Source organism: Phacochoerus africanus, chromosome 1 (assembly GCF_016906955.1).
Source record: "Phacochoerus africanus isolate WHEZ1 chromosome 1, ROS_Pafr_v1, whole genome shotgun sequence".
Classification (NCBI taxonomy): Eukaryota; Metazoa; Chordata; class Mammalia; order Artiodactyla; family Suidae; genus Phacochoerus; species Phacochoerus africanus.
The window spans coordinates 99,700,352-99,727,416 of record NC_062544.1 but is presented as its reverse complement, the minus strand read 5'-3'; the positions used below and the strand labels follow the sequence as shown (position 1 = coordinate 99,727,416).

At 40.2% G+C, this 27,065-nt stretch overlaps 1 protein-coding gene across 28 annotated transcripts in view; it reads left to right on the top strand.

Annotated features, from left to right (window-relative positions):
* The window catches only part of CLASP2 (cytoplasmic linker associated protein 2), a 204,308-nt gene extending 177,933 nt beyond the window's left edge, over positions 1 to 26,375 (top strand). For all 28 annotated transcript variants that reach the window (XM_047769742.1, XM_047769668.1, XM_047769725.1 and 25 more), the window contains 9 exons: positions 656 to 799; positions 2,289 to 2,395; positions 5,668 to 5,821; positions 8,867 to 9,095; positions 15,001 to 15,194; positions 15,692 to 15,820; positions 21,829 to 22,035; positions 22,145 to 22,261; positions 25,360 to 26,375. In XM_047769742.1, the coding sequence (XP_047625698.1) occupies positions 656 to 799; positions 2,289 to 2,395; positions 5,668 to 5,821; positions 8,867 to 9,095; positions 15,001 to 15,194; positions 15,692 to 15,820; positions 21,829 to 22,035; positions 22,145 to 22,261; positions 25,360 to 25,446 (1,368 nt within the window). In that variant the 3' untranslated portion in view covers positions 25,447 to 26,375. The remainder of the gene's footprint in view (positions 1 to 655; positions 800 to 2,288; positions 2,396 to 5,667; positions 5,822 to 8,866; positions 9,096 to 15,000; positions 15,195 to 15,691; positions 15,821 to 21,828; positions 22,036 to 22,144; positions 22,262 to 25,359) is intronic.
* Positions 26,376 to 27,065: the final 690 nt, after the last annotated feature.

Genomic DNA, 27,065 nt, shown 5'->3' with positions numbered 1-27,065 from the left:
TGCCATATGTTGCAGGTGCAGCCATTGAAAAAAAGGAGAAAGAAAGAAATTTGTTTCTTAACTGATCTGAGTGATCTTTGTTTTGTTCCCACTTCCACAGACATTAGGCTAGTTTTAGCTTCAAATTGTAGATTGTCAAGATTAGCTGCTATGAGAGAAGAGTAGGTATGACTAGTTAATTTAAGAATCATAGATTGGAGTTCCCTGGTGGCCTAAAGGTTAAAAGATTTGACATTGTCGCTGCTATGGCTTGGGTCACTGCTGTGGCACAGGTTCAGTCCCTGACCCAGGAATTTCCACGTGTTGTGAGCACAGCCTGAAAAAAAAAAGAATCATATATTGAAATGAAAATTAAAGTGCTAAGTTGCTCTTGATGGGCTTTGTATAACTTCAAGATGTACTTCCTTATTTTTAATCCATGTTTCTTCTTGTAATCATTTATCAGGAGAACTGCAGTAGTAATGTATATTGATAGAGTAACTCTAGGAACCATCCGATTGATTTTTACCATTGATCATTAGGTCGTATTGTTTTTATTCTTCCAGCAAAGAAAGATGGCCCTGTACTATTGAACAGAAATGTTGAGTGAAGAAATTGGTCTCCTTCAAGTAACCAAAATATATTCATCTACTTCTTGTCTGTGTTTGTTTTCTAGGCAGCGCAGTCAGTCCTGATTTCCTTATTTGAACTCAATACCCCAGAGTTTACAATGTTATTAGGAGCTTTACCAAAAACTTTTCAGGATGGTGCTACCAAACTTCTTCATAATCACCTTCGAAACACTGGCAATGGAACCCAGGTTTTTTTCAGTTATTTTCTTGACCCTTGTATAATGTGATGGTTGGTTAACAATAATTGCTTTCTTTTACATGAAGTAAACTTGAATCTTAATGTATAATTTTTGCATCTGCATTGGACAGCATTTCCTGAGCAGAATTAAATATTATCTTGAAGAGAGTCCTTAGGCTTATCGTGTTTATTTTCTAATTTGGTGTATATTTGGATGGTAGTGAATGGTGAGCAGGATAGGAACAAGGAAAGCAAGCTGTAGCAGAACTTAGATGAGGTCATCAGCTTTGCAAGCCATTAGAATTAGGCCATCCCCTTTAGATGAACCAGTCATTATTTGAGGACCAGAAAAGATGACAAATAAGGCCCAAGGAAAATAGTGCTTTAAAGGATATGTTCACATGTATTAATTACAGGCTTGTTGGTCCTTAGATATTTGGATGATATTTTTGTTTTGGAGAAGTAAGATCTCATTTAGTGTTATATCTAAATGGTACTGAACCATTTACATAATGTGCCTAAAGAATTGAACTTGAGTTTTAAAAAAAACAGAGAGATAATTTTTATAATAGATAAAGGAGAAAGTAGATGCCTTTATGGCCAGCCTAAGGTAAAGTCTAAGGGGAAAACAATCTGAGGATAATTTCTTGGGATCAAAATCAGTGTTTTAGAAGGAGAAGGATTAGGAGTTCCCTTCGTGGCTCAGTGGTTAACCAACCCGACTAGGATCCATGAAAATGTGGGTTCATCCCTGGCCTCGCTCAGAGGATTAAGGATCCAGTGTTGCTGTAAACTGTGGTGTAGGTCACAGATGCAGCTCAGATATGGCGTTGCTGTGGTTGTGGCATAAGCCAGCAGCTGTAGCTTCAATTGACCGCTAGCCTGGGAACTTCCATATGGCACGAGTGCAGCCCCCCCCCCAAAAAAAAGGAGAATTGTTTCATTATTCCTTAAAGATAGGCAAATTACTCACATTACCAGATTTTACACCTTTTTTGTCTTTGTAAAAATAATTTGTAAAACAAACTCAAGGAAAAATAAAACTTGAGCATTAGTAATGGATACAGGAAGGAAATTGTCTCAGAACGGGAAGCTAATTTACAGTTGTTAATTTGGAGAGTTCGCTGGTTGCTTAGCAGGTTAAGGACCTGGCATCACTACAGCGGCTCAGGTCTTGGCCTGGGAATTTTCACGTGGGCGAGACCAAAATAAAATAAAATAGTTAATTTGGCATCTTGTTTAATCTTTGAGGAAGAAGATATAATATCTGAAAGCAGGAGGTAGGTGAGGAGAACCAAAAAAAAAAGTTAAAAAGCTAGATTTCTGAATGGAAAGAATGTTTTCCCCCATAAAAACTAGAGATAAGTAAATGAATATTTAAAATTTTGACCTATAATTATGACTCTTTCATGTTGTTCAACTTCATGATTGTGTGGCTTCCTTAAGAGCCTTTTGGTTGAACTACCTGTTACATGGTAATGTTTCTTTGACTCCGGCAGGGTTCCATGGGGAGTCCTTTGACAAGACCTACACCACGGTCACCAGCCAACTGGTCCAGTCCTCTTACTTCGCCTACCAATACATCTCAGAATACTTTATCTCCAAGGTAATAAAAGAGTTATTTTCCATCATGATTTGTGTTTGCAGGTTCCCATTCTTTGAAAAACAGACAGTAATTCCAGGTGATTTCTACTTGACTTGAAAGGTCTTAGACATAGATACTTAGTAAATTCACAAAAGTTTAACTTTGGGTGTTCCCATCGTGGCTCAGCAGATTAAAAATCCAGCTAGTATCCATGAGGATGTGGGTTTGATCCCTGGCCTCACTCAGTGAGTTAAGGAGCTGGCGTTGCCGTGAGCTGTGGTGAAGGTCGCAGACATGGCTCAGATCCTGAGTTTTGGCTCTGGCGTAGGCCAACAGCTGTAGCTGCAATTTAACCCCTAGCCTGGGAAATTCCATATGCTGTGGTTTGGCCCTAAAAAAATAATTCTCAGCCTTCTTACAAATTTGTGTATAGTATCTCTTCTTCAAGTGGTACCATTACTTTGAGCTAATCGCACTGGTTAGCAAATTTTCTATAAAATACCACGTGGTATTTTAGGTTTTTCAGTCCATGCAGTCTTTATCACCTCTACTCAACTCTGCGTTTTTTTTGTTTGTTTGTTTGTTTGTTTTTGTCTTTTTAGGGCCACACACATGGCATATGGAGGTTCCCAGGCTAGGGGTTCTAATCAGAGCTGTTGCCACCAGCCTATGCCAGAGCCACAGCAATGCCAGATCTGAGCCGTGTCTGCGACCTACACCACAGCTCATGACAACACCGGATCCTCAACCCACTGTGCAAGGCCAGGGATTGAACCCTCAACATCATGGTTTATAGTCTGATTCGTTTCTGCTGTGCCATGATGGGAACTCCTCAACTCTGCTGTTGTAGTATGAAAATAGCATAGACAATAGCTACATACGTAAGCATTGCTATGTTCTAAAACAATTTTATTTCTAGACACAAATTTGAATTTTTTATAGTTTTCATGTGTCATGAAATGCTACTGTTTTGATTTTTTTCCTCAACTATATGAAAAATTCTTAGATTTCAGGAGTTATAATTTGCCGGTCCCTGGTTAGTCAGAATTTTTTTTTCAGCCTGCAAGCAGCAGCCTGATGTGTGATCTTTGTTCCCAGTCCAAGGGTTGAACCCAGGCCCCTGTGGTGAAAGTGCTGAGTCCTAACCACTACAGCACCAGGGAACTCCTCAGTCAGAACTTTTTTTTTTTTCCCCACTGTACAGCAAGGGGATCAAGTTATCCTTACATGTATACATTACAATTACATTGTTTTTTCCCCACCCTTTGTTCTGTTGCAACATGAGTATCTAGACAAAGTTCTCAATGCTACTCAGCAGGATCTCCTTGTAAATCTGTTCTAAGTTGTGTCTGATAAGCCCAAACCCCCGATCCCTCCCACTCCCTCCCCCTCCCATCAGGCAGCCACAAGTCTTTTCTCCAAGTCCATGATTTTCTTTTCTGAGGAGATGTTCATTTGTGCTGGATATTAGATTCCAGTTATAAATGATATCATATGGTATTTGTCTTTCTGGCTCATTTCACTCAGTATGAGAGTCTCTAGTTCCATCCATGTTGCTGCAAATGGCATTATGTCATTCTTTTTTATGGCTGAGTAGTATTCCATTGTGTATATATACCACATCTTCCTAAACCAATCATCTGTTGATGGACATTGGGGTTGTTTCCACGTCCTGGCTATTGTGAATAGTGCTGCAATGAACATGCGGGTGCATGTGTCTCTTTTAAGTAGAGTTTTGTCCGGATAGATGCCCAAGTGGGATTTGCGGGGTCATATGGAAGTTCTATGTATAGATTTCTAAGGTATCTCCAAACTGTTCTCCGTAGTGGCTGTACCAGTTTACATTCCCACCAGCAGTGCAGGAGGGTTCCCTTTTCTCCACACCCCCTCCAGCACTTGTTATTTGTGGGCTTATTAATGATAGCCATTCTGACTGGTGGAGGTGGTACCTCATGGTAGTTTTGATTTGCATTTCTCTTATAATCAGCGATGTTGAGCATTTTTTCATGTGTTTGCTGGCCATCTGTATATCTTCCTTGGAGAACAGTCTATTCAGGTCTTTTGCCCATTTTTCCATTGATTGATTGGCTTTTTTGCTGCTGGGTTGTATAAGTTGTTTAGATATTCTAGAGATTAAGCCCTTGTTGGTTGCATCATTTGAAACTATTTTCTCCCATTCTGAAAGTTATCTTTTTGTTTTCTTTTGGGTTTTCTTTGCTGTGCAAAAGCTTTTCAGTTTGATTAGGTCCCATGGGTTTATTTTTGCTCTAATTTCTATTGCTTTGAGAGACTGACCTGAGAAAATATTCATGATGTTGATGTCAGAGAGTGTTTTGCCTATGTTTTCTTCTAGGAGGTTGATGGTGTCCTGTCGTATATTTAAGTCTTCCAGCCATTTGGAGTTTATTTTGGTGCATGGTGTGAGGGTGTGTTCTAGTTTCATTGCTTTGCATGCAGCTGTCCAGGTTTCCCAGCAATGCTTGCTGAATAGACTTTCTTTTTCCCATTTGATGTTCTTGCCTCCCTTGTCAAAGATTAATTGACCATAGGTGTCAGGGTTTATTTCCGGGTTCTCTATTCTGTTCCACTGGTCTGTCTGTCTGTTTTGATACCAATACCACACTGTTTTGGTGACTGTGGCTTTGTAGTATTTCTTGAAGTCTGGGAGAGTGATGCCTCCTGCTTGGTTTTTGTTTCTCAGGATTGCTTTGGCGATTCTGGGTGTTTTGTTGTTCCGTATAAATTTTTGGATTGCTTGTTCTAGTTCAGTCAGAACATTTTTGAAGGTGAAAAGTAAACCAGTTGTTAAGAGCCATGTACTCTAGAAAGTTCTCATTGTGGCTCAATATGTTAAGAATCCAACTAATATCCATGAGGTTGCATGTTTGATCCCTGGCTTTGCTCAGTGAGTTGGGTATCCGATGTTGCTGTGAGCTGTGGTGTAGGTCGCAGATGCAGCTTGGATCTGGTGTTGCTGTGGCTGTGGTGTAGGCTAACAGCTGTAGCTCTGATAGCTCTGATTCAACCCCTAGCCTGGGAATTTCCATATGCTGCAGGTGTGGCCCTAAAAAGAAAAAAAAAAAAAAAAGAGCCATGACTCTAGAGTCACTATAGGCTGCCCTTGATGGTCAAACAAGGGGACATGTACCTTAGCCACTTGTAGCTGTTAGGTTTTGTTTTGCTAATTCTGATTTAGAGTATAAACAGTCTCCATTCCTGTCTTTGTAAATATCCTATGTAATTTTCTCAAATGTGTGATATTTTAAAACTATGCATAAATGTCTTTTTCACAGTGCATTTGATTATGATACAGAAAATATGAACTCTGAAGATATTTATAGCTCTCTTAGAGGTGTCACTGAAGCAATTCAGAATTTCAGCTTCCGTAGTCAAGAAGATATGAATGAGCCATTGAAAAGGGAATCTAAAAAAGATGATGTCGACTCAGTGAGTATTTGAATATTCTTACATTGCTCCCTTTTTCATTAAGTTTTTTGTTTTAACTTTGCTTTCTATCATTTTGAAATATAACTGTCCAAGGGTCAGTCACTCAGTATTTACCAAGTGTCTGCCATATGCCAGGCCCTGTTCTGGGTCTCACATCTACAGGGCAGACTCACCGCCCTCGTGTTCCTTATAGATTTCTGGCTGGAGATGCATACTATGGAGTTTGCGGTTAGAGTGTGAAGTGAATCTGCTTTAGATTTAAGTGGTCAGGGAAGATTAAATTTGCATTGAGACCCAAATAAAGCCATACAAGATTTAAAAGAGGAGAATTCCATGAAAGAAATAACAAGTGCAAAGACATTTAGATGGGAGCAAACTTTGTACAGTTAAGAACGAGGAGGTGTATTTGGAACGTTATGAAAGTGTGGAGGACTGAAACGTGGGCCAGATGACATGGCTCTTATAGGACAAAATAAGGTGGTTAGATGTTTTTTATTCTTGTTAATGCATAGAGGTACTGAATGCGGTTCAAATTAAGAATGTTATGACCCATCTTTCTGACATTTGTGATTATTATTATTCAGTTTGTTGACTCTGCCACTATACAAAGAGCAATTGTTTTTTACTCTGCTTCTTAGACTTTTCACTGACAGCTTAGACTTTTCTCAAAACAATCTATCCCACAACTTCCTGTGGAATCTGTAGTTTCTCAGTGTTTGCAAAATTGTGGAGCATTGCAGTGCTTCAGCAAATCTCTAAAGGGCTCCCTCTGCTTCCTGACTTCTTTCCTACTATTGTTTTTCTGCCCATGCCTATATGTAAACTGGATGCCAAAAACCTACTTACCACTCCTTGTGTTTGAGCTTCCCTATCTCCAAAGCTAGTAAACTGGATCTACTAAACTGGTTGCCAAAAACCTACTTACCACTCCTTGTGTTTGAGCTTCCCTATCTCCAAAGCTAGTAAACTGGATCTACTAAACTGGTTGCCAAAAACCTACTTACCACTCCTTGTGTTTGAGGTTCCCTATCCCCAAAGCTGCATGTGGTAGCAATAATAGGTTAGTAAGAGTCACTGCTTAATTGAATCTTTTTCCTCCAAAGATGCATGGTACAGTGTCTGGAGCTCAAGCAGTAAATTCTGGCAGAAGTGAGATTGGCATTTACTAATTAGATTATTACTTCTAAACCTCAGTGCACTCCTAAGGAAAATAGGGATATTACTACATACTTAAAAATTACTGTTGAAGTTCCTATCGTGGCTCAGTGGAAATGAATCTGACTGGTGTCCATGAGGACGCAGGTTAGATCCCTGGCCTCGCTCAGTGGCTTAAGGATCTGGTGTTGCCATGAGCTGTGGTGTAAGTCACAGATCCAGCGTTGCTGTGGCTGTGGCTGTGGCGTAGGCAGCGGCTACAGCTCTGATTGGACCCCTAGCCTGGGAACCTCCATATGCCACAGGTGTGGCCCTAAAAAAGACAAAAATTATTGTGAGTATAATAAATCACATGACTCCACCCAGCCCAGACCTCTCTCTAACTGCCTGTTAGAACTCCTGATCTTTTCTATCTCAGTTGATAGCAGTGCTAATTGCTTAGCCCAAAACCTTGAACAGAACAGTAGTCCTTGTCTAATCTCTTTTTCTCATCCTGCCTACTCAGTCCATCAGGAAATCTGTCAACTCTATCTTCAAAATACGCAGTCTACACAATAGACTTTTTTCCCTCTGTCTGGCCTCATTGCCCATTACTTTACTCTGTTCTAAACACACACCTCTTTGCTCTTTTTTTTAACTTACCAGGCATTCTCTCCTCAGGGCCTTTGTCATAGCTGCTACCTCTGCCTTAAACACTCTTCCTCCAGATCACCCCATGGCCAGTTGCCTCACTTCCTTTTACTCAGATGGCTTCTCAGTGAGTCGTACTCTGACCACCATATTTTATCTGCAGCCTCCACCCTCCCATCTTGGCACTCACAATTCCTTTAATACTGTACTGCCTCCCATACACTCATCACTCCTACTGTACCACATACTTACTCATTCATTGTGGTTTTTTAATGTCTCTGTCCCTCCACTAGAATGTAAACTTTTTTTTTTGTCTTTTTGCCTTTTCTTGAGCCCATCCCGTGGCATATGAAGGTTCCTAGGCTAGGGGTCTAATCGGAGCTGTAGCCACTGGCCTACACCAGAGCCACAGCAATGCGGGATCGGAGCCATGTCTGCAACCCACACCACAGCTCATGGCAGCACCAGATCCTTAACCCACTGAGCAAGGCCAGGGATCGAACCCGCAACCTCATGGTTCCTAGTCGGATTCGTTAACCACTGTGCCACGATGGGAACTCCTAGAATGTAAACTTAATGAGGATAGTGTTTTCTCATTTGTTCACTAATATACTCTCATTGCCAAGAATGATACCTGGTGTGGAATAGGTACACAGTGAATATTTAAAGGATATTTGTAAAGCAGCTAGCTAATGGCTTAGCACATAGTTGCTCAGTAAATGGTGTTAATGGTGATATTTTGTTGGTAGTTGATATTTTGATAAGTTTGTTAATGAACTCAAACTACATCAGGCATCCTTCCAAAAGTTATGTGATTATTTTAGGCCTTTGTTTTAAATAGGCCTTTTTAAATTTGGTTTTCTTAGACTTTGTTGACATACTTCATTGTATAATCAACAACCTTAATGATAAGTATCTGGTAGTTTTTAGTTCTGTGATGCTATCTTTAACTGGCATGGAGAAGCTGTAGCTAATCACACTATTTGATCAAGCCATTGGCAAGGAAACTATAGGCATCACTAGAGAAGGCATTCTTTTATGGTTCTTATTTGCCCTCATAGCCGTGGTTTCTTTACATCTTCTCTATAAGCTTTGACTTTTTGAATTTAAATCTTAACTCATTTGATTTCCATTCCTTTTTTGTCGTTGTTGTTACCTTTTTAAAATAGCCTTTCAGCAGTAGGGAAATATGTTTTTAGTATTTTGAAGAGATATTTGAAAATGGGTTAATTTTCTCTGCCTTCCCCTTCCCTTTAATAGATGTGTGGCGGGCCTGGGATGTCTGACCCAAGAGCAGGAGGTGATGCTACTGACTCAAGCCAAACGGCCCTTGATAACAAAGCTTCATTGCTCCATTCGATGCCTGCTCACTCCTCTCCACGCTCTAGAGACTATAATCCGTATAACTATTCAGATAGCATCAGTCTCTTCAATAAGTCTGCCCTCAAGGAAGCCATGTTTGATGATGACGCTGACCAGTTTCCTGATGGTATGTCCTGGGTCATGCTGCTACTATCTGTGTACTGAAGGACTGGTTATCAATGAAGCAAAAGAAACATGCATCCTCTTTTATAGTAACTCCATAAAAAGTAAAGCTCTTTGGGGTGGGAATGTTCTCTCCCATCTTGTAAGAGTTCATTTCTAGTGGTTTGTTAGTTTTCCCCAAATGAGAGACAATTAATCATCCTAAGATCATCCTTGAAATCAAGAAAACCTTAGTGATCTCCCAGAAACAACTGAAACCAATTGTAGCTTATAAATTTATTCTATATCTAGACACAATTCACTTGGTTATTAATTTTTTTTTTTTTTTTTTTTTGCTTTTTAGGCCCGCACTTGTGGCCTATGGAGGTTCCCCTGCTAGGGGTACAATCAGAGCTACAGCTGCTGGCATACACCACAGCCACAGCAACACAGGATCCAAGCTGCATCTGCAACCTACACCACAGCTCACAGCAACTCCAGATCCTTAACTCACTGAGCAGGGCTGGGGATTGAACTCGCAATCTCGTGGTTCCTAGTTGGATTCATTTCCGCTGCACCACAACAGGAACTCCCACACTTAGTTATTAATTTTTATACCAGAATGCCAAACCCTTTTGAAGAATACCCTTTTTTTTTCATTTTCAGCCACACCAGAGGCTTATGGAAGTTCCCAGGCCGAGGATCAAATCTGAGCCACAGCTGCAACAAAACTGGATCCTTACCCCACTGTGCCAGGCCAGGGATCAAACCCATGCTGCCTCTGAGCCACAGCAGGAAAGCCAGAATACCCATTCTTTACTATAACCTTTTAAGTGTGAAGTCATAAACTCTTTAATAAGATACATTCAGGGACTGAGTATGGGAAAAACTACCATTAGGATTTGGAGCTGACTTAGATCTAAGCTCTCACACTTTTAAATTTTTTTTTTTTTTTTTTTTTTTTTGGTCTCTGCCATTTCTTGGGCCGCTCCCTCGGCATATGAAGGTTCCCAGGCTAGGGGTCTAACCGGAGCTGCAGCTGCCAGCCTACGCCAGAGCCACAGCAACGCGGGATCCGAGCCGCGTCTGCGACCTACACCACAGCTCACGGCAATGCCAGATCCTTAACCCACTGAGCAAGGGCAGGGACCAAACCCGCAACCTCATGGTTCCTAGTCGGATTCGTTAACCACTGCGCCACGACGGGAACTCCGCTCTCACACTTAATAAGCTGCATCACCTGGGAAGTTGGTTGACTTTCCTGAATCTCAGTGTCACTAGGTTGGAGATGTTATATTACCTGCCCTACTGATCACAGTTTGCAGCAAGGTTTGGATAAGGTGTATAAAAACTGATTATAAAGTATAAAACACAGCAAACATTTTCAGTGTTTTTTGGTTGTTGTTGTTTTTTCTGCCCGTACCCACAGCATGTGGAAGTTCCTGGGCCAGGGATCATACCCAGCAATGCCAATCCCATTGGGCCACAGCAGGAACTCCTAGGTGGAGTTTTTTGAAGTATCATTTCAGATTAATCAAAAGCTTTAAAAAAAAAACTGAAAAATAAAAGGAGTTCCCTTCGTGGCTCAGTGGTTAATGAACCCTACTAGTATCCATGAGAACGTGGGCTCAGTCCCTGGCCTCTCTAAGTGGGTTAAGGATCCATCATTGCCGTGAGCTGTGGTGTAGGTCGCAGAGACGGCTCTGATCTGGTGTTGCTGGGCTGTGGCATAGGCCAGCAGCTTCAGCTCTGATTCGACCCCTAGCCTGGGGAACCTCCATATGCCACGGGTGTGGCCCTAAAAAAAAAAAAGGCATAAATAAATACTAAAGTCTGGGCACATTAGGTGTACTCACTGCTGTTGGAATATCACTATTCCCCCAGCTCTGTTATGTCATATGCACACGTGCACACACACACACACACACACACACACACACACACTGATTTATATCTATTTCTATATCTATCACAAGCTCTATGTTTATACTAATAACTCCAATTCCCAGTCTGGCACCATAAGAGTAATTCTAGTTTCTCCCTTTCCATATTGACCACTCCATTTTTCCGACAGTGATGAATCTGACTTCCGTTATCTTTAATATATTTACTTATGTGATCAGTACTTCTGTATGCAGCCAGCTCCTCATCTCTGCCACCACCTCCTCACTTGCACGGATACATTCCTCACCCTGCTGGGCTCTACCATTCCACATGGACACCATCACCTCCTTGGCCTCCTATTCCCATTGCCATTCTGCTTGGACTCTGACAGATCACACCTGGTGGCCACAACTTGAGGACACCATTTTACCCTGGCTGAGCTATGACACCCCATCTTTCCCACTCTCACACATGGAAACCCTCCTTACTCTATCCAAGAATCTGTCCCCAGGCCTGGTCATTTGCAATTCTGACAAATTGAAAAATTCTTCATTGAGTAATTGTGTTTTTACCAACTGTCCAGAGACTTCATATATCACAAATATCACAGAGCCAAAATAATGACAACTTAGCAAGATCACTCCCTTGTTGTCTAATTCTCTTCTCTTTTCCTAAGGATATCATTTCTTTTCCATTTGTTAAAGAAAGACAACTTTGAGAATTACAAAACTGAAACCTAAACTGGGTAGAATATTTTTGAACTTGAGAACATTATTTCTTCATAGCATAATACTAGATTGACTTCCAAAACATAAGGTAATCCTTTTATGTTGAGTAAACACTTTCTGAAGATGGGTAAACCTTCAGTTAAACCAAAATACAAGTTGTTTCAAGCTGCATATAGCAGTAGTTTTCATTTATTAAAACATTAATAAATTAAAACATTTTTAATAAATTAAAGATACATTTTTTCTTTTTTAACTTTGAGACGTGGAAGACCTTGTTTGACATTATTTTATTGTGAATATTACTGATATTATCCTTTTTAATTTATTGACCTCCGTTTCTGGTTTTTTGTTTGTTTTCTTTTTCAGCTGTACCTGCAACATATGGAAGTTCCAGGCCAGGGATCAAATCTGAGCTGCAGCTTCAGCCTATGCCACAGCTACACCAATGCCAGATCCCTAACCCACTGTGCCACGGTGGGAACTACTCCATTGCTGTTTTGATTTTTCTTTTATGTCCTGTCCCCAAGTAAAATTTCTTCCTTTTTTTTTTTTGTTTTTTGTTTTTAAAATCTAAAACTTTTGTCAGGACAGAATTATTTTGTTCAAGTGAAAATATTTATAAAAGGAAATTGTTTGAAAATTATGAGACTCTTAAGTATCTCACTCAGCTATTTCCATATACCTTATAGACAGATACACATGTTAGTGGTACATTTATCAAAATAAACAGGTCAAAAAAACACACTGGAGAAGTTCCCGTCATGGTGCAGTGGAAACGAATCCAACTAGGAACCATGAGGTTGCAGGTTTGATCCCTGGCCTCGCTCAGTGGGTTAAAGACCCAGCGTAATCGTGAGCTGTGGTGTAGGTCACAGACAAGGCTCAGATCCCGAGTTGCTGTGGCTCTGACGTAGGCCGGTGGCTACAGCTCCAATTAGACACCTAGCCTGGGAACCTCCATATGCCACCGGTGTGGCCCTCAAAAGACACACACACACACACACACACAACACTGGAGTTCCCTTATGGTACAGCAGATTAAGGATCCAGCATTGTCACTGCAGCAGCTTAGGGTGGTATTGTGGTTCAGGTCCAATCCCTTGCCTGTATTTTCTGCATGCTGAGGGCACAGCTAAAAAGAAGAAGAAAAAAAAAAAACATACTGCTGTCCACTTCTAGTTATGGCCTTTATAAAGTTTACCAAGGACTGTAATATTCCAGAATACCAGAATTTAGTGAGGATGATGCTGTTGTCCAGGGGACATACATGTTTCAGGCCCAAGTTCTCACTGAGACCCTAGGAGCTGGGTGCTGTTTTCCCATTTTACTGATAAGGAAACCAAGCCTGTACTATAATTGAGAGTATGCTCCTGTTACACAAAGACTAAGAAACAGAGGTTTGGTGAAATTCCAGAGGCTGTGTTCTTTTCACAGGACCACAATGCCTTCCTCTGTGAGAAGAGGAAATGCAGTTAATTATAATTTTTTTTTTTCCTTAGGGCCACACCTGCAGCATATGGAGGTTCCCAGACTAGGGGTCAAATCAGAGTTGTAGCTGCAGGCCACAGCCACAGCCACAGCAATGTCAGATCCAAGCCGCATATGCAACCTACACTACAGCTTAAGGGCAACACTGGCTCCTTAACCTACTGAGCGAGGCCAGGGATCAAACCTGCGTCCTCATGGATGCTAGTCAGATTTGTTTCCATGACGAGAACTCCTGATTATACTTTATCTTAATTAGTTCAGTACCTTGGGTTTATCTCATTTGTATAATATAAACAGTTGGGTCTTTTAACAAATAATTTATGTACTTTCTTTGATATAAATTTTCCTGTCAGTCATCTCTCCAGATCATTATATGACAAATTATTCCTAATGATCTTCTAGAGTAATTACAAAGACTATATTCATGAAGAGAACTGAGTTCCTCTGAAAAGCATTTTCTTAAGATTTCCCTTTATTCAGCTGGAACAAAATACACTCTATCAGAATGGTCCACTGCCATCTGTAAAATTCTGATAATGTAACATTGCAGAAGTGATTTTTGTGAGATTTGTAGAGATGCATTTATCCTGCTGCAGTAGTTTTTTTTTTTAATCCAGCAATATTGTTCTAATGTTGGTCTGTACACATGAAATTATTATGAGACAGTTTTTATTCTCCAAGTTAAGGTCTTATCTTTGAACTCTAAAATTTCTTCCTCTCCATGGTTTTGCTGTGCATTTTGCAGAGGTTCTTGATCTTCCAAAACCCTAATTTCATTCTCCTCAGTGATCATTCTTTCCAGACTATCCAAGTTTTTTTAATTCAGTAGTTCCATTTTGTGCTCTCTGTATAAGTGTTTGGGGGCCAGAGGTTTTTGGTGCTCTTTTTATAGTTCCATGAAAGTTTTCCTAAAGTTTTTTTTTTTTTTAGGAGTTCCCTTCATGGTTCAGCGGTAAACAAACCCCACTAGGATCCATGAGGATGTAGGTTTGATCCATGGCCTCGCTCAGGAGGTTAAGGATCCGATGTTGCCATGAGCTGTGGTATAGATCTCAGACTCAGCTTGGATCCCCAGTTGCTATGGCTGTGGTTTAGGCTGGCAGCTGTAGCTCAGATTCGACCCCTAGCCCAGGAAATTCGGGGAATTTACAATAGAGGGATCGAATTGTCATCAGTTAAATCCAGTGATCATTATTGGTATACTAAAAATGTAGTGCCCAGATACTGTGAGCCTCCTGGCATGACAACATAGAAATGCATGCTGAAGTATGTAAGGATGAAATGATACCTTTGGGCTTTGCTAGAAATATTTCAGAAAAAGAAAGTTGGGGGCTGTAGGGGATGAAGATGATGTAAAAATGGTAAAAATCTTAATAATTGTTAAATCTGCCTGATAGGTGTATGGGGACTTACTATACAGTTCTCTCGCTTGTGATTTTTTTTTTTTTGTCTTTTTAGGACCGCACCAGTGGCATATGGAAGTGGCCAGGTTAGGGGTCACATCGGAGCCAGCCTACACCACAGCCACAGCAACACCAGATCCTTAACGCACTGAGCAAGACCAGTGATCAAACCGTGTCTTCATGGATATTAGGTTGGTTACCGCTGAGCCACAACAGGAACTCCTGTGTATCTTGATTATAAATGGTTTTAAACTAGCATTGATGTTTTGGGAATTACAGATGGATAAGAATATTACTTTGTCATTTTTCTTCATTTTTGATTTTTCTTAGAACCAATTTTCCATCTGTTTTTCATAAAGTTATCATTCCCATACTTAGAAAAGTTGACCTATAAACTTACGGAATTAACATCATGTCCTTTTGACAGATCTTTCCCTAGACCATTCTGACCTGGTTGCAGAGTTATTGAAAGAGTTGTCCAACCATAATGAGCGTGTAGAAGAAAGAAAAATCGCTCTCTATGAACTCATGAAACTGACACAGGAAGAATCTTTCAGTGTTTGGGATGAACATTTCAAAACAATATTACTTTTATTGCTTGAAACCCTTGGGGATAAAGAGGTAAATGGTAGACTGTGTAAACAATAGCCTGTTTTTCCTGTCTTGGATTGCCTGTCATTGCCTATTAATGAAACAGTATGCACTTTTGGAAATTGGGGAAATGAGACTTTATTGCTAGCTTCCACACCAAATTTTCACTATAAAGTACTTTTTCTTCTCGGCTAAGTACCTCAGTGGCTTTGAACCATTGACAACAGGAAAAATGAAAAATGTTTGACAGAATGTTTATATGAGAGCACTTTTTTTTGCATATTTGAATTAGCTGTTCAGAAGTAAAACTTCCTTTTTAATAGAATGTAGTTGATTCTTGATTTCTTTAAGAAGTATAAGTTTTCAACTAGAGATGTGCAAACTTAATTATATAATATGCCACATACTTTCTGCAATTGTCTATGTTTCCCCCAACCCATATTAAGACCCTTAAGTTACAGAAATGGAAAACATAAAAGATCATCTACAATTTAAAAAATTAAAAACATTAAAATGTTTCTTCTTAGCCTACAATCAGGGCTTTGGCATTAAAGGTTTTAAGAGAAATCCTAAGGCACCAACCAGCAAGATTTAAAAACTATGCAGAACTGACTGTCATGAAAACACTGGAAGCACATAAAGACCCTCATAAGGAGGTAAGTTACCTGACGGTTGAATTATTACTTTATTCTCAGTACTTCTGATATTATTGCATGCGATATATAAACGTTTGAAAAGTATTCATATCAATCATTTCCTTAATGAACACTTACACTAATGTTCAAGATAGTACCTGATTGAGATGCAAACATATATTCTTTTTTTTTTTTTTTGTCTTTTCTAGAGCCACACCTGCAGCATATGGAGGTTCCCAGGCTGAGGGTCTAATCGGAGCTGTAGCTGCCAGCCTACACCAGAGCCACAGCAACGCCAGATCTGAGCCGCACCTGTGACCTACACCACAGCTGTTGGCTATGCCGGATCCTTAACCCACTGAGCGAGGCCAGGGGTCAAACCCGAAACCTCATGGTTCCTAGTCAGATTTCATTAACCCCTGAGCCATGATGGGAATTCCCCATATATTCTTTTCTATTAAGTGAATTCTGGTGATATCATGGCCTTTAACCTAAAATAGACCAGGTCTAGGATATAATTAGTATGATTTCATTTCCCCCTTTAGATCACTTTTAGATTTCCTCTTAGAGTTTGCCAATCTTAACTTCATTTCCATTTACCAATAAGAATTTGGTTTTTAAAATAACTAATGAGGAGTTCCCCTTGTGGCTCAGTGGTAACAAACCTGACTGGTATCCATGAGGACGAGGGTTTGATCCTTGGCCTTGCTCAGTGGGCTAAGGATCCAGCATTGCCGTGAGCTGTGGTATAGATAGAAGACATGACTTGAATCTGGCATTGCTGTGGTGTAGGCCAGCAGCTGCAGCTCTGATTCCACCCCTAGCCTGAGGACTTCCATAGGTTTGGCCCTAAAAGGACAAAAATAAATAAATAAAAATAAAATAACATAACTAATGAAGATAAGACTCACTGTTATTTTATTTTATTTATTTTTGTCTTTTTGCCTTTTCTAGGGCCACTCCCACAGCATATGGAGGTTCCCAGGCTAGGGGTCGAATCGGAGCTATAGCCGCCGGCCTAACGCCAGAGCCACAGCAACATGGGATCCGAGCCGCATCTGTGACCTACACCACAGCTCACGGTAATGCTGGATCCTTAACCCACTGATTAAGGCCAAGGACTGAACCCGCAACCTCATGGTTCGTGGTCGGATTCGTTAACCACTGCGCCACAACAGGAACTCCGAGACTCATTGCTATTCTAAAGTGGTAAATTGTCTATAGGAGCTAGATATCTGTTAAAAGTTTATTAAATAAAATAATGAGAACAGCTTTCCTGAAAGAATCCTATAAACCTGTCTCACTTTATTTTTTTCTATTTTACAGCTTTATTTTTTTTAAATTACTCAATGAATTTTATTACATTTACAATAGTACAACAATCATCACAACCAAATTATATAGCATTTCCATCCCAAACCCTCAGTGCATCCCCCCGGCCCCAATGTCTCATTACTTTGTAGTCAGAATATCCCCACCACAACCAACAACATTAGTGAAATAACTATAAGAATTTTTATTAAAATCTCAGAAATAATTAGAAAAGCAAGTTTCCACTAGAGCCTACCTGCAATTCCAAGGGAAAGCACCAGAGCAATAGCTTTAGGTATTTCTGGTAGAACCAAGATATTAGAGAAAGATAAGTCAAAAAAAAGAAAGTTAAAGTAGCAGTGAGACAGAGTTCCCATCATGGCTCAGTGGTTAACGAGCCCAACTAGCATACGTTGCTGTGGCTCTGGCATAGGCCAGTGGCTACAGCTCTGATTCGACCCCCAGCCTGGGAACCTCCATATGCTGTGGGAGTGGCCCTAGAAAAGGCAAAAAGACAAAAATAAATAAAATAAAATAACAATGAGTCTTATCTTCATTAGTTATTTTATTTTTATTTATTTTTGTCCTTTTAGGGCCAAACCTAAGGAAGTCCTCAGGAACTCCTCACTCAGTGGGGTAGGGATCCTGCATTGCTGTGAGCTGTGGTATGGGTCGAAGACATTGCTGTAGCTCCTATTTGACCCCTAGCCTGGGAACCTCCATATGCTGTGGGTGCAGCCCTTAAAAAAAAAGGCAATAAAATAGTGAGACAAGATAGATTAAAGATAAATGTAAGAGCTAAAACTATAAAACTTATAGAAGAAAACATAGGTGTAAGTCTTTGTTGCTTTGGGTTAAGCGCTAGTTTCTTAGATATAATAACAAAAGCAGAAATCACTAACAAGAGAAAAAGAGTAAATTGAATTTCATCAAAATTAAACTTTTAGGAGTTCCTGTCATGGCACAGTGGTTAACGAATCCGACTAGGAACCATGAGGTTGCGGGTTCGATCCCTGGCCTGGCTCAGTGGGTTAGGGATCCGGCGTTGCCATGAGCTGTGGTGTAGGTCACAGACGCCACTCAGATCCCGCATTGCTGTGGCTCTGGCATAGGCTGGTGGCTACAGCAGCAGAAATGAATCCTGCTAGTATCCATGAGGACGTAGGTTCAATCCCTGGCCTCACTGAGCTGTGGTGTAGGTCACAGATGCAGCTCAGATCCCTTGTTGCTCTGGCTGTGGCTGGCACCTATAGCTCTGATTCGACAGTAGCAGGAACTTCCATATGCTGTGGGTGCAGCCCTAAAAAGCCGAAAGAAAGGAAGGAAGGAAGACAAGCATCATGGTATCACTTATATGTTGAATCTATTAAAAATAATTAAAAGAACATTTATAAAATAGAAACAGGAGTTTCTTGGTGGCCTAACAGTTAAGGATTCAGCCTTTTCATTGCTGTGACTTGGGTTGGATCCCTGGCCTAGGAATTTCCACATGTTTTGGTTGCAGCCAAAACAAAACAAAAACACAGAAACAAACTCACAGATTTCAAAATCAAATCGTTACCATAGGCAAAGCCCTTGGAGGGAGGAAAGAATTGGGATAGGGGGAGTAACATATACATGCTACTGTCTAAGTGTAAAATAGATTAACAAGAACCTACAGTATAACACAGGAAAGTCTACTCAAAAGTTTGTAATAACTTATATGGGAAAAAAAGAATATATTTATATGTATAACTGATTAACTTTGCTATACCCCTGAAACTAATACAACATTGTAAGTCAACTATGTGCCAAAAAAAATGTTTTAAAAATAAATTACTGAAGTTCCCATTGTGGCTGAGTGGAAACGAATCTGACTAGTATCCGTGAGGATTAGGGTTCAATCCCTATCCTCACTCAGCAGGTCAGGGATCCAGGGTTGCCATGATCTGTGGTATAGGTTGCAGATTGAGCTAGGATCCCGCGTTGCTCTGGCTGTGGTGTAGGCCAGCAGCTGTAGCTCCAAATCAACCCCTAGCCTGGGAACTTCATGCCGCAGGTACGGCCCTAAAAAGCAAAAAAATAAAATATTGAATGTTAAATCTCCTAATATTAAAAAATATTTACCTTCTCTGAAAAAGTTAAAAATTTTTGTGCTTCAAAGGACACTCTCAAGAAAGTAAAAAGACAACCCACATCATAGGAGAAAATTTTTGCAAATCATTTAAAGAACTAACAACCATAATATATAAAGAACTCTTACAACTGAGCAATGAAAAGATAAATAATTCACTTTAAAAATGAGGGGGTTCCCACTGTGGATGAGCAGGTTAAAAACCTGACATAGTGTCTGTGAAGATGAGGGTTCCATCCCTGGCCTCGCCCAGTGGGGTAAGGATCTGGCGTTGCTGTGAGCTGTGGTGTATAGGTCACAGATGAGGCACAGATTCAGTGTTGTGGTTGTGGTGTATGCCTTAGCTGTAGCTCTGATTCAGCCCCTAGCCTGGGAACTTCCCCAGGTGTGGCCATTAACAAAAAAAAAAAAAAAATGAGCGAAGGGTCTGAGTTAACGTTTCTTCAGAGAAGATATACAAATGTCCAGTAAGCATATGAAAAGATGCTCAACCTCATTAGTTGTTTGGGAAATACAGCTAAAACCACAGTGAGATACCATACTTCACACACACCAGGAAGAATGACAGTAAGAAATGTGGATAAGAGACTTCCTGTTGTGGCTCAGAGGTTCCGAACCCAAGTATCCATGAGGATTTGTGTTCACTCCCTGGCCCCTCTCAGTGGGTTAAGGATCTGGCGTTGCCATGAGCTGCGGTGTAGGTCACAGACATGGCTTGGATCCCACTTTGCTAGCCTGGGAACTTCCATATGCTGTGGGTGCAGCCCTAAAAAAAAAGAAAAAGGAGGAAAGAAAGAAATGTGGATAAAGAAATTAAAACCCTCTGAGTAATTCACTTTCCAGAAGCTGTGGCTGAATTTTACCGGAGAGTGAGCCAATGACTTTTTTTTTTTTTTTTGCCTTTTTTAGGGCCGCACTTGCAGCATATGGAGGTTCCCAGGCTAGGGGTCCAATCAGAGCTACAGCTGCTGGCCTCTGCTACAGCCACAGCAATGCCAGGTCCGAGCCATGTCTGTGACCTGCACCATAGCTCATGGCAGTGCCGGATCCTTAACCCATGAGCAAGGCCAGGATCAAACCTGCAAGGTCATAGTTCCTAGTCAGACTTGTTTCTGCTAAACCACAGTGGGAACTCCATGAGCCATAACTTTTAAATCTGTATCTTCATCCCAATTTTTTTAAATACATCTGGTGTTTAGTAGTGGTGCATCTGTAGCATCTTGCTGATGGCTTTATAAACTATGTAGTAGTTCCCTGGTGGCCTAGCAGTTTAGGATCCAGCATTGTCACTGCTGTGGCATGGGTCACTGCTATTGCCCAAGTTCAATACCTGGCCCACATGCTGCAAGTATAGCAAAAATATTTAAAACTATGTAGATAGATAACTTCTGGTTTAGTTACCCAAGTTCTGATTCATATAAGGCCTGTAGCATACCAATTTTTACAAAAAATAAAATTGACATTATTAGGCTGTTAGAGCTAAAGTTAGCCCTAGGTCTTATAACTTGCAGTGTATTTTCCACTATATCTTTCTCAGCATTTCTTACAGATTGACAGTGTTAAGTGAGACACTACCAAAATAGCAGCAAAAGCAATAATTTTTACATAGTTTCAAGACCATCTTTAGAGATTACAGATTCCAATAACAACATAGACAACTGTGTCTTCTTTTTTTTTTCCCCTCTTTTTTTCTTTTTAGGGTTGCACCCCACAGTATATGGAAGTTCCCAGGCTAGAGGTCAAATCAGAGCGGCAACTGCCGGCCTATACCACAGCCACAGCAATACAGGTATCTGAGCCACCTCTGACCTTTGCTTGCGGTAACACCAGGTCCGTAACCTACTGAGCAAGACCAAGGACCAGCCCACATCCTCATGGATACTAGTCAGGTTCTTAACCCACTGAACCAAAACGGGAACTCCTGTTTCTTCTTCTTTGTAAAACCAGTGTCTTACCTTCCCCAGTCCTGATACAGAAGAAAATCATTGTGAATAGTAGGGGAAATAGCCTGTTGATAACATACTAATGAAACAATGTTTCTTGTATTTTGTAATAATGTGATAAAAGGCATACAAGCCCTCTTGGAGCTAAGGGTAGTAATACCAAGCAGGGTTTCTGCACGGCTGGTGCAGAGGACTCCAGTCATGTATAGTCCAGGGAAGCAGCCCCCATTCCCCGTACAACTAGACCTCAACCTGCTAAAATTGATTTAATCGTTAGAGCAAGCCAACCTTAAGAGAACACAGAAGGAAGAGTGATGTAATAAAGACCCATGTATCCAGCTTCAGCAGTTAGTAACATTTTACCAGTTCTGTTTTATCTTTACCCCACTTTTTTTTGGCTGTGCTCGCGGCATGCAGAAGTTCCCGGGCCAGGGATTGAACCCAAGCCATAGCAGTGATAACACCAGATTCTTAACCCACTGAGCCACCAGGAATTCCTGTACCCTCATTTTTTATGGTTTTTTTTTTTAACCGTAGTATTTTCAAAACAAATCCCAGATACCACATCCTATTACATATTTTTTGAAGTATGTACATCCAGGAATACCATCTAACGTTTTACGAAATTACTTCCCAGCTAAATGTTGACCTCTCTGTTTTAGGTGGTAAGATCTGCTGAAGAAGCTGCGTCAGTGCTAGCCACTTCAATTAGCCCGGAGCAGTGCATCAAAGTGCTTTGTCCCATCATCCAAACTGCAGATTACCCAATTAATCTGGCCGCCATCAAAATGCAAACAAAAGTGATAGAGAGAGTGTCCAAGGAAACTCTTAACCTGCTTTTGCCAGAGATTATGCCAGGCCTGATACAGGTAAGCAGCAAAGCTTGGAGGAACATGCTCCTCTTTGAGTTTCACCACATCGCTGTAGAATACTTTTCTCAGTGCCCGGAAGAATGCTAACAAGAACTTTTCTTCCTAGGGTTATGATAATTCGGAGAGTAGTGTTCGGAAAGCTTGTGTCTTCTGCCTGGTGGCTGTTCATGCGGTCATTGGTGATGAACTCAAACCACACCTCAGTCAGCTCACTGGCAGTAAAGTAAGTGGTGCTGCTCTGCCCCAAAGATGGTGGCCATGGATCTTCAAGGGTTGGTTCTTTGTTTGTGCTAAAGGGTAAATTTGTTATTCAACTTTTAAGTAGTCAGGTTTTGAGCATCCCACTTACTCCTCTGACCACTGGCAGTTTAGCTGTTCATACTTTCACATCTGTCACTCAGGTAAAGTCAGCAGTTTGTAAGGCAGTTGGTAAACAGCTATGATTGCAGTGCTTACAGCTTCTGGTTATTTATATCCCCAGCTGATTCTCCCACCCCCCCCCACACACACACACACAATTCCCTACACCACAGACTGTTTAAGAATAACAATAGGAAGTTCTCACTTTGGTGCAACGGGATCTGCAGCATCTCTGCACCACCAGGACGCAGGTTTGATCCCTAGCCCGGCACAGTGGGTTAAAGGATCTGGCTATTGCTAACCTTGAAATTCATTCTAAGGGGTGAGGATAAACTATGATTGTTGAATTATGGTTTATGGACCAGTTAGCAAGACCCTCACCTTCATTTAAAGAGTTTCCCCAAATCCTAACAATTGTCACTACTATAATGAAAAATTTTTTAAGTAGCAAAATGTCATGAAAACCACATAATAAATAAAAAGGAGTTCCCATTGTAGCTAAGCAGGTTAAAAACCTGACTAGTATCCATGAGGATGCAGGTTCAATCCCTGGCCTTGCTCAGTGGGTTAAGGATCTGGTATTGCCACAAGGGCAGCCTGGGTCACACATGTGGCTTGGATATGCTGTTGCTGTGGCTGTGGTCTAGGCCAGCAGCTACAGCTTCGATTTGACCCCTGGTCTGGGAACATCCATATGCCACAGGTGTGGCCCCAGAAAGAAAGAAAAAAATAAATTAAAAAATTATTTTAAGGAGTTCCCGTTGTGGCTTAGTGGTTAACAAATCCGACTAGGAACCATGAGGTTGCAGGTTCAATCCCTGGCCTTACTCAGTGGGTTAAGAATCTGGCCTTGCCATGAGCTGTGGTGTAGGTCACAGGCGGCTCAGATCCCATGTTGCTGTGGCTGTGGTATAGCCCAGCGTCTACAGCTCTGATTAGACGCCTAGCCTGGGAACCTCCATATGCCACGGGTGTGGCCCTAGAAAAGGCAAAAAGACCAAAAAAAAAAATTATTTTAAAATAAAAAGGAGCTCATGTATATACCTTAAATTAAACACTTTTACTAGTTACAGATAAAGCTGTGGTTCTTAACCCTTTCTGTGTTACAGACCACTTTGAAGTTTAGGTATAATCTCATTCCAAGAAAAATAAATACATACAAAAAATTTTACACACAGTTTCCGAGAGTCTCTGAATCCCATGGACACCAGGTTAATAACCCTTAAGTCAAAAAGTTAATGTTAAAAAACAAACTTTAAATAACAAAGTATCTTCAGAGAAAAAATGTATTCTTATGTTTGGAGTTGCTTGTGGGGTGGGAGGTTAAGGACCCAGTGTTATCACCATATGGCACGGGTTTAATCCCAGGTCTGGGAACTTCCACACACTGCAGGCATGGCCAAAAAATATATATATATATACATATATATATATATATATATCTTAACTTTTATTATAAGTTTGAGTTAGGACCTGGTAGTCTAGAATTATCTATAGAAGAACTGAAATTCATCACTTTACTAGAATTCTAGGCAACCGGTAATAATGTTGCATATGAAGACAGTAAGGAAGTGGAAAAATATCTGAGAATGACATTAGAATTTTAAAAAAATGGAAAACAGAGTTAGATGTGCTTTGGTTAAAAACTATAAAATATAACCTCATATAGTAAGGACCGCAGAATGACACAAATAAATCAAAACCTTTTTTGTTTGTTTGTCTCTTTAGGGCCGCACCCACATCATATGGAGGTTCCCAGGCTACGGGTTGAATTAGGGCCATAGTTGATGGCCTATGCCACAGCCACAGCAACACCAGACCTGAGCTACATCTGAGACGTGCGCTGCAGCTTTTGGCAACACCAGATCCTTAACCCACTGAGCAAGGCCAGGGATTGAACCCGCATCCTCATGGACACTATGTCGGTTTCTTAACTCTCTAAGCCACAACTGGCATTCTTCAACGCCATTCTTGTGAGACAGTCTTGTGTCCTGGAAGCCAAGTGCCTGGTTTCCTCTCCTAGCCCACTTCTTTCTACCCTTCTGATCTTAGGCAGGGATGGCACATTCTGTATCTGTTTCCTCATCTATAAAATGTGAGGATAGGGCATTTACTATTGTGGCTCAGCGGAAACGAATCTGACTAGTATCCATGAGGATGTGGGTTTGATCCCTGGCCTCTCTCAGTGAATCTGTCATTTCTGTGAGCTGTCGTATAGGTCGCAGACGCAGCTCAGATTCCATTGCTGTGACTGTGGTGTAGGCCAGCACCTGTAGCTCCAGTTTAGCCCCTAGCCTGGGAACTTCCATATGCCATGGGTATGGCCCTAAAAAGCAAAAAAAAATTTTTTAATTTAAAAAATACAACGTTGTGAGGGTAAAAAGAAATATGGCAGCATACTGAATAGGATGTAATGCTCAAATGTTTGTCATCATTGTCATTGTTTCATGTTATCACTATTACACTTTTTGAAAAGGCATGCCAGAATACTTGGTCATGAACAAACTGAAACTTTAAAAAATTTTCTTTCTTAATTATCAGTGGTAATTGGGGCATAATAATAACTGTTCAGTTTAAACTATTTGATTAGGAGTTCTCTTTTGCTCAGTGGGTTAATAAGTAAGGATCCAGTGTTTTCGGGCTGTGGCTCAGGTTGGAATTTATGCATACCAGGGTGCAGCCATAAATAAACAAACAAACATACAATTTGTTTAAACTATGATACTATTAGTATCAAAGAAATGAAGAAAGGAGGACTGACTTTGTTTATTTAAGTCTTAAGGACTAATTGGAAAATTTAACTCCCAAATCAAAGTTATACATCTGCCATGATCACAATGAGAACAGAAAGAGGAGAACCAATATTTTGAAACTCACATATGTATGTAATTTTTTTAATGAACATGTTACATTAACTTAAAGCCACTTACACAGTGACATATATTTGGCTTGAATCTGCAGATGAAGCTACTGAATCTTTACATCAAACGTGCACAGACAGGCTCAGGAGGAGGTGATCCCACGACTGATGTTTCTGGACAAAGCTAGTGAAGCTGATGGAAGTGAACCAGGTCTCTCAGAGAAAGGACAGACAGACCACCCCCATCAATGAAAGGAAATTTTCAAGTACATCTTTTGGAACTTACATTGTTGCCCAGTTTTAGTTTTTTGTTTTATTTTGTATTTTCTGTAACAGAGGGCTGCCCTCAGTCTGCATGTAACTTTTATGATAGTTATTCCAAATTCAAGAAGAAGCAGTATTAACATCAGTTGATCAATACGAAGTAATTTTTAATCTAATTCATCATTTCACATGTTTGTACTTCTTTGTCTTCCCATTAACCTTTGCCAGTGTTACGATTGTATAAATTTTTTTAAAATGCTGGTTAAACAGGAATGCTTAAAGCTTTAAAAAGTTTAACAGTCGAACACATTTTTGGCCTTTATTCAAATGCAGAATAATATTTTTATTGCTACTTTGAGTTTTGTTCCGTATCATGTCCTATGCTAGAAATATTGAAATGATGTGAAACAAAGCAGGACTAATTTGAACTACAGCTGGACTCTGTTGGTGTGATTGTGATATATGTCATTAGTTGAAACTTCTTTGGGGTAATGTGTAGTTTAAAACTAAGACCTCAAGAAATGTTACAGAATCAGCCAGTTCTGTAAACCTGATGTTTGTTGGTTATTGATCTTGCCATCTTTATTTAAAACCATGTCCCCTCTGTAATTCCTTAAGAAAGCTGCACCAAATCATCAGCCTGTGTTTTTCTTGATACTTATTAAAATAGAAGGTTTCATTGCAGGGGTTTTTGGTTTGTTTATCTTTGTTGTGAATGATGCTTTTTCTTATTTATTAATATCAAATTCACTTATGAATAAACTTGATAATGGAAGCAGACAAAAAAATCAAGTGCATGTGTGTCCTTGACCGTCTTCTGTTTCTCATTTAATAAACAAACTAATTACTGAGACACGGGAGTCAACCAGCGCTTTTCTTTAAATGGTGGAACCTGGTTTCCTTTTACCATGGAATTGTCTTACTTGAAAATGTTGATCCTGATGAGAGAGAAGATGGTGCCAAGGCTATTATCTTTGTATAATGGGCTCAAATTCTCTACCTCTTCAGGGCTAATACTTTTAACTGAGCTGCTGCCTATAGTGTCTTTTGGAAAACTACTTAGAGGGTGATTTTCTGTTACTTTTTAACAAATTTTTTTAATCACCTTTTGCTACACCTATTATTTTCCTGTGCAGCCAACTTTCAAAATTTACCAGTTTTGGTGAAAAGCAAATCAGATAATTTGGAACCAGGATACTAAAGATTTCTCATTTTGACTTTTTTTTTTTTTTTTTAATCCTAACATAAAGTGAATTTGACTGGAAAGGCAAATAGCTATTAGGGAAGCAATTTGCTATTGTTACAGAGTGACCTGTACTTTATTTAATTGAAAAAAATGTAGAAATGTATGTAAAGAATTTTAAGAGGAGAGTACCGAATGGATGACTTGTCATAGGCTTTTACCTTCCTTTGTTTTTGTTCTAGCAGCAGGAAAATAGTTTCTCTATATTTCCCCCTTTACCTGTAACAGTTTTGTTTTCTGCTGTTAATTACATTGTGTATTTATAGTTCTATGCTTACTGTTGCGCATATACTGGCAATA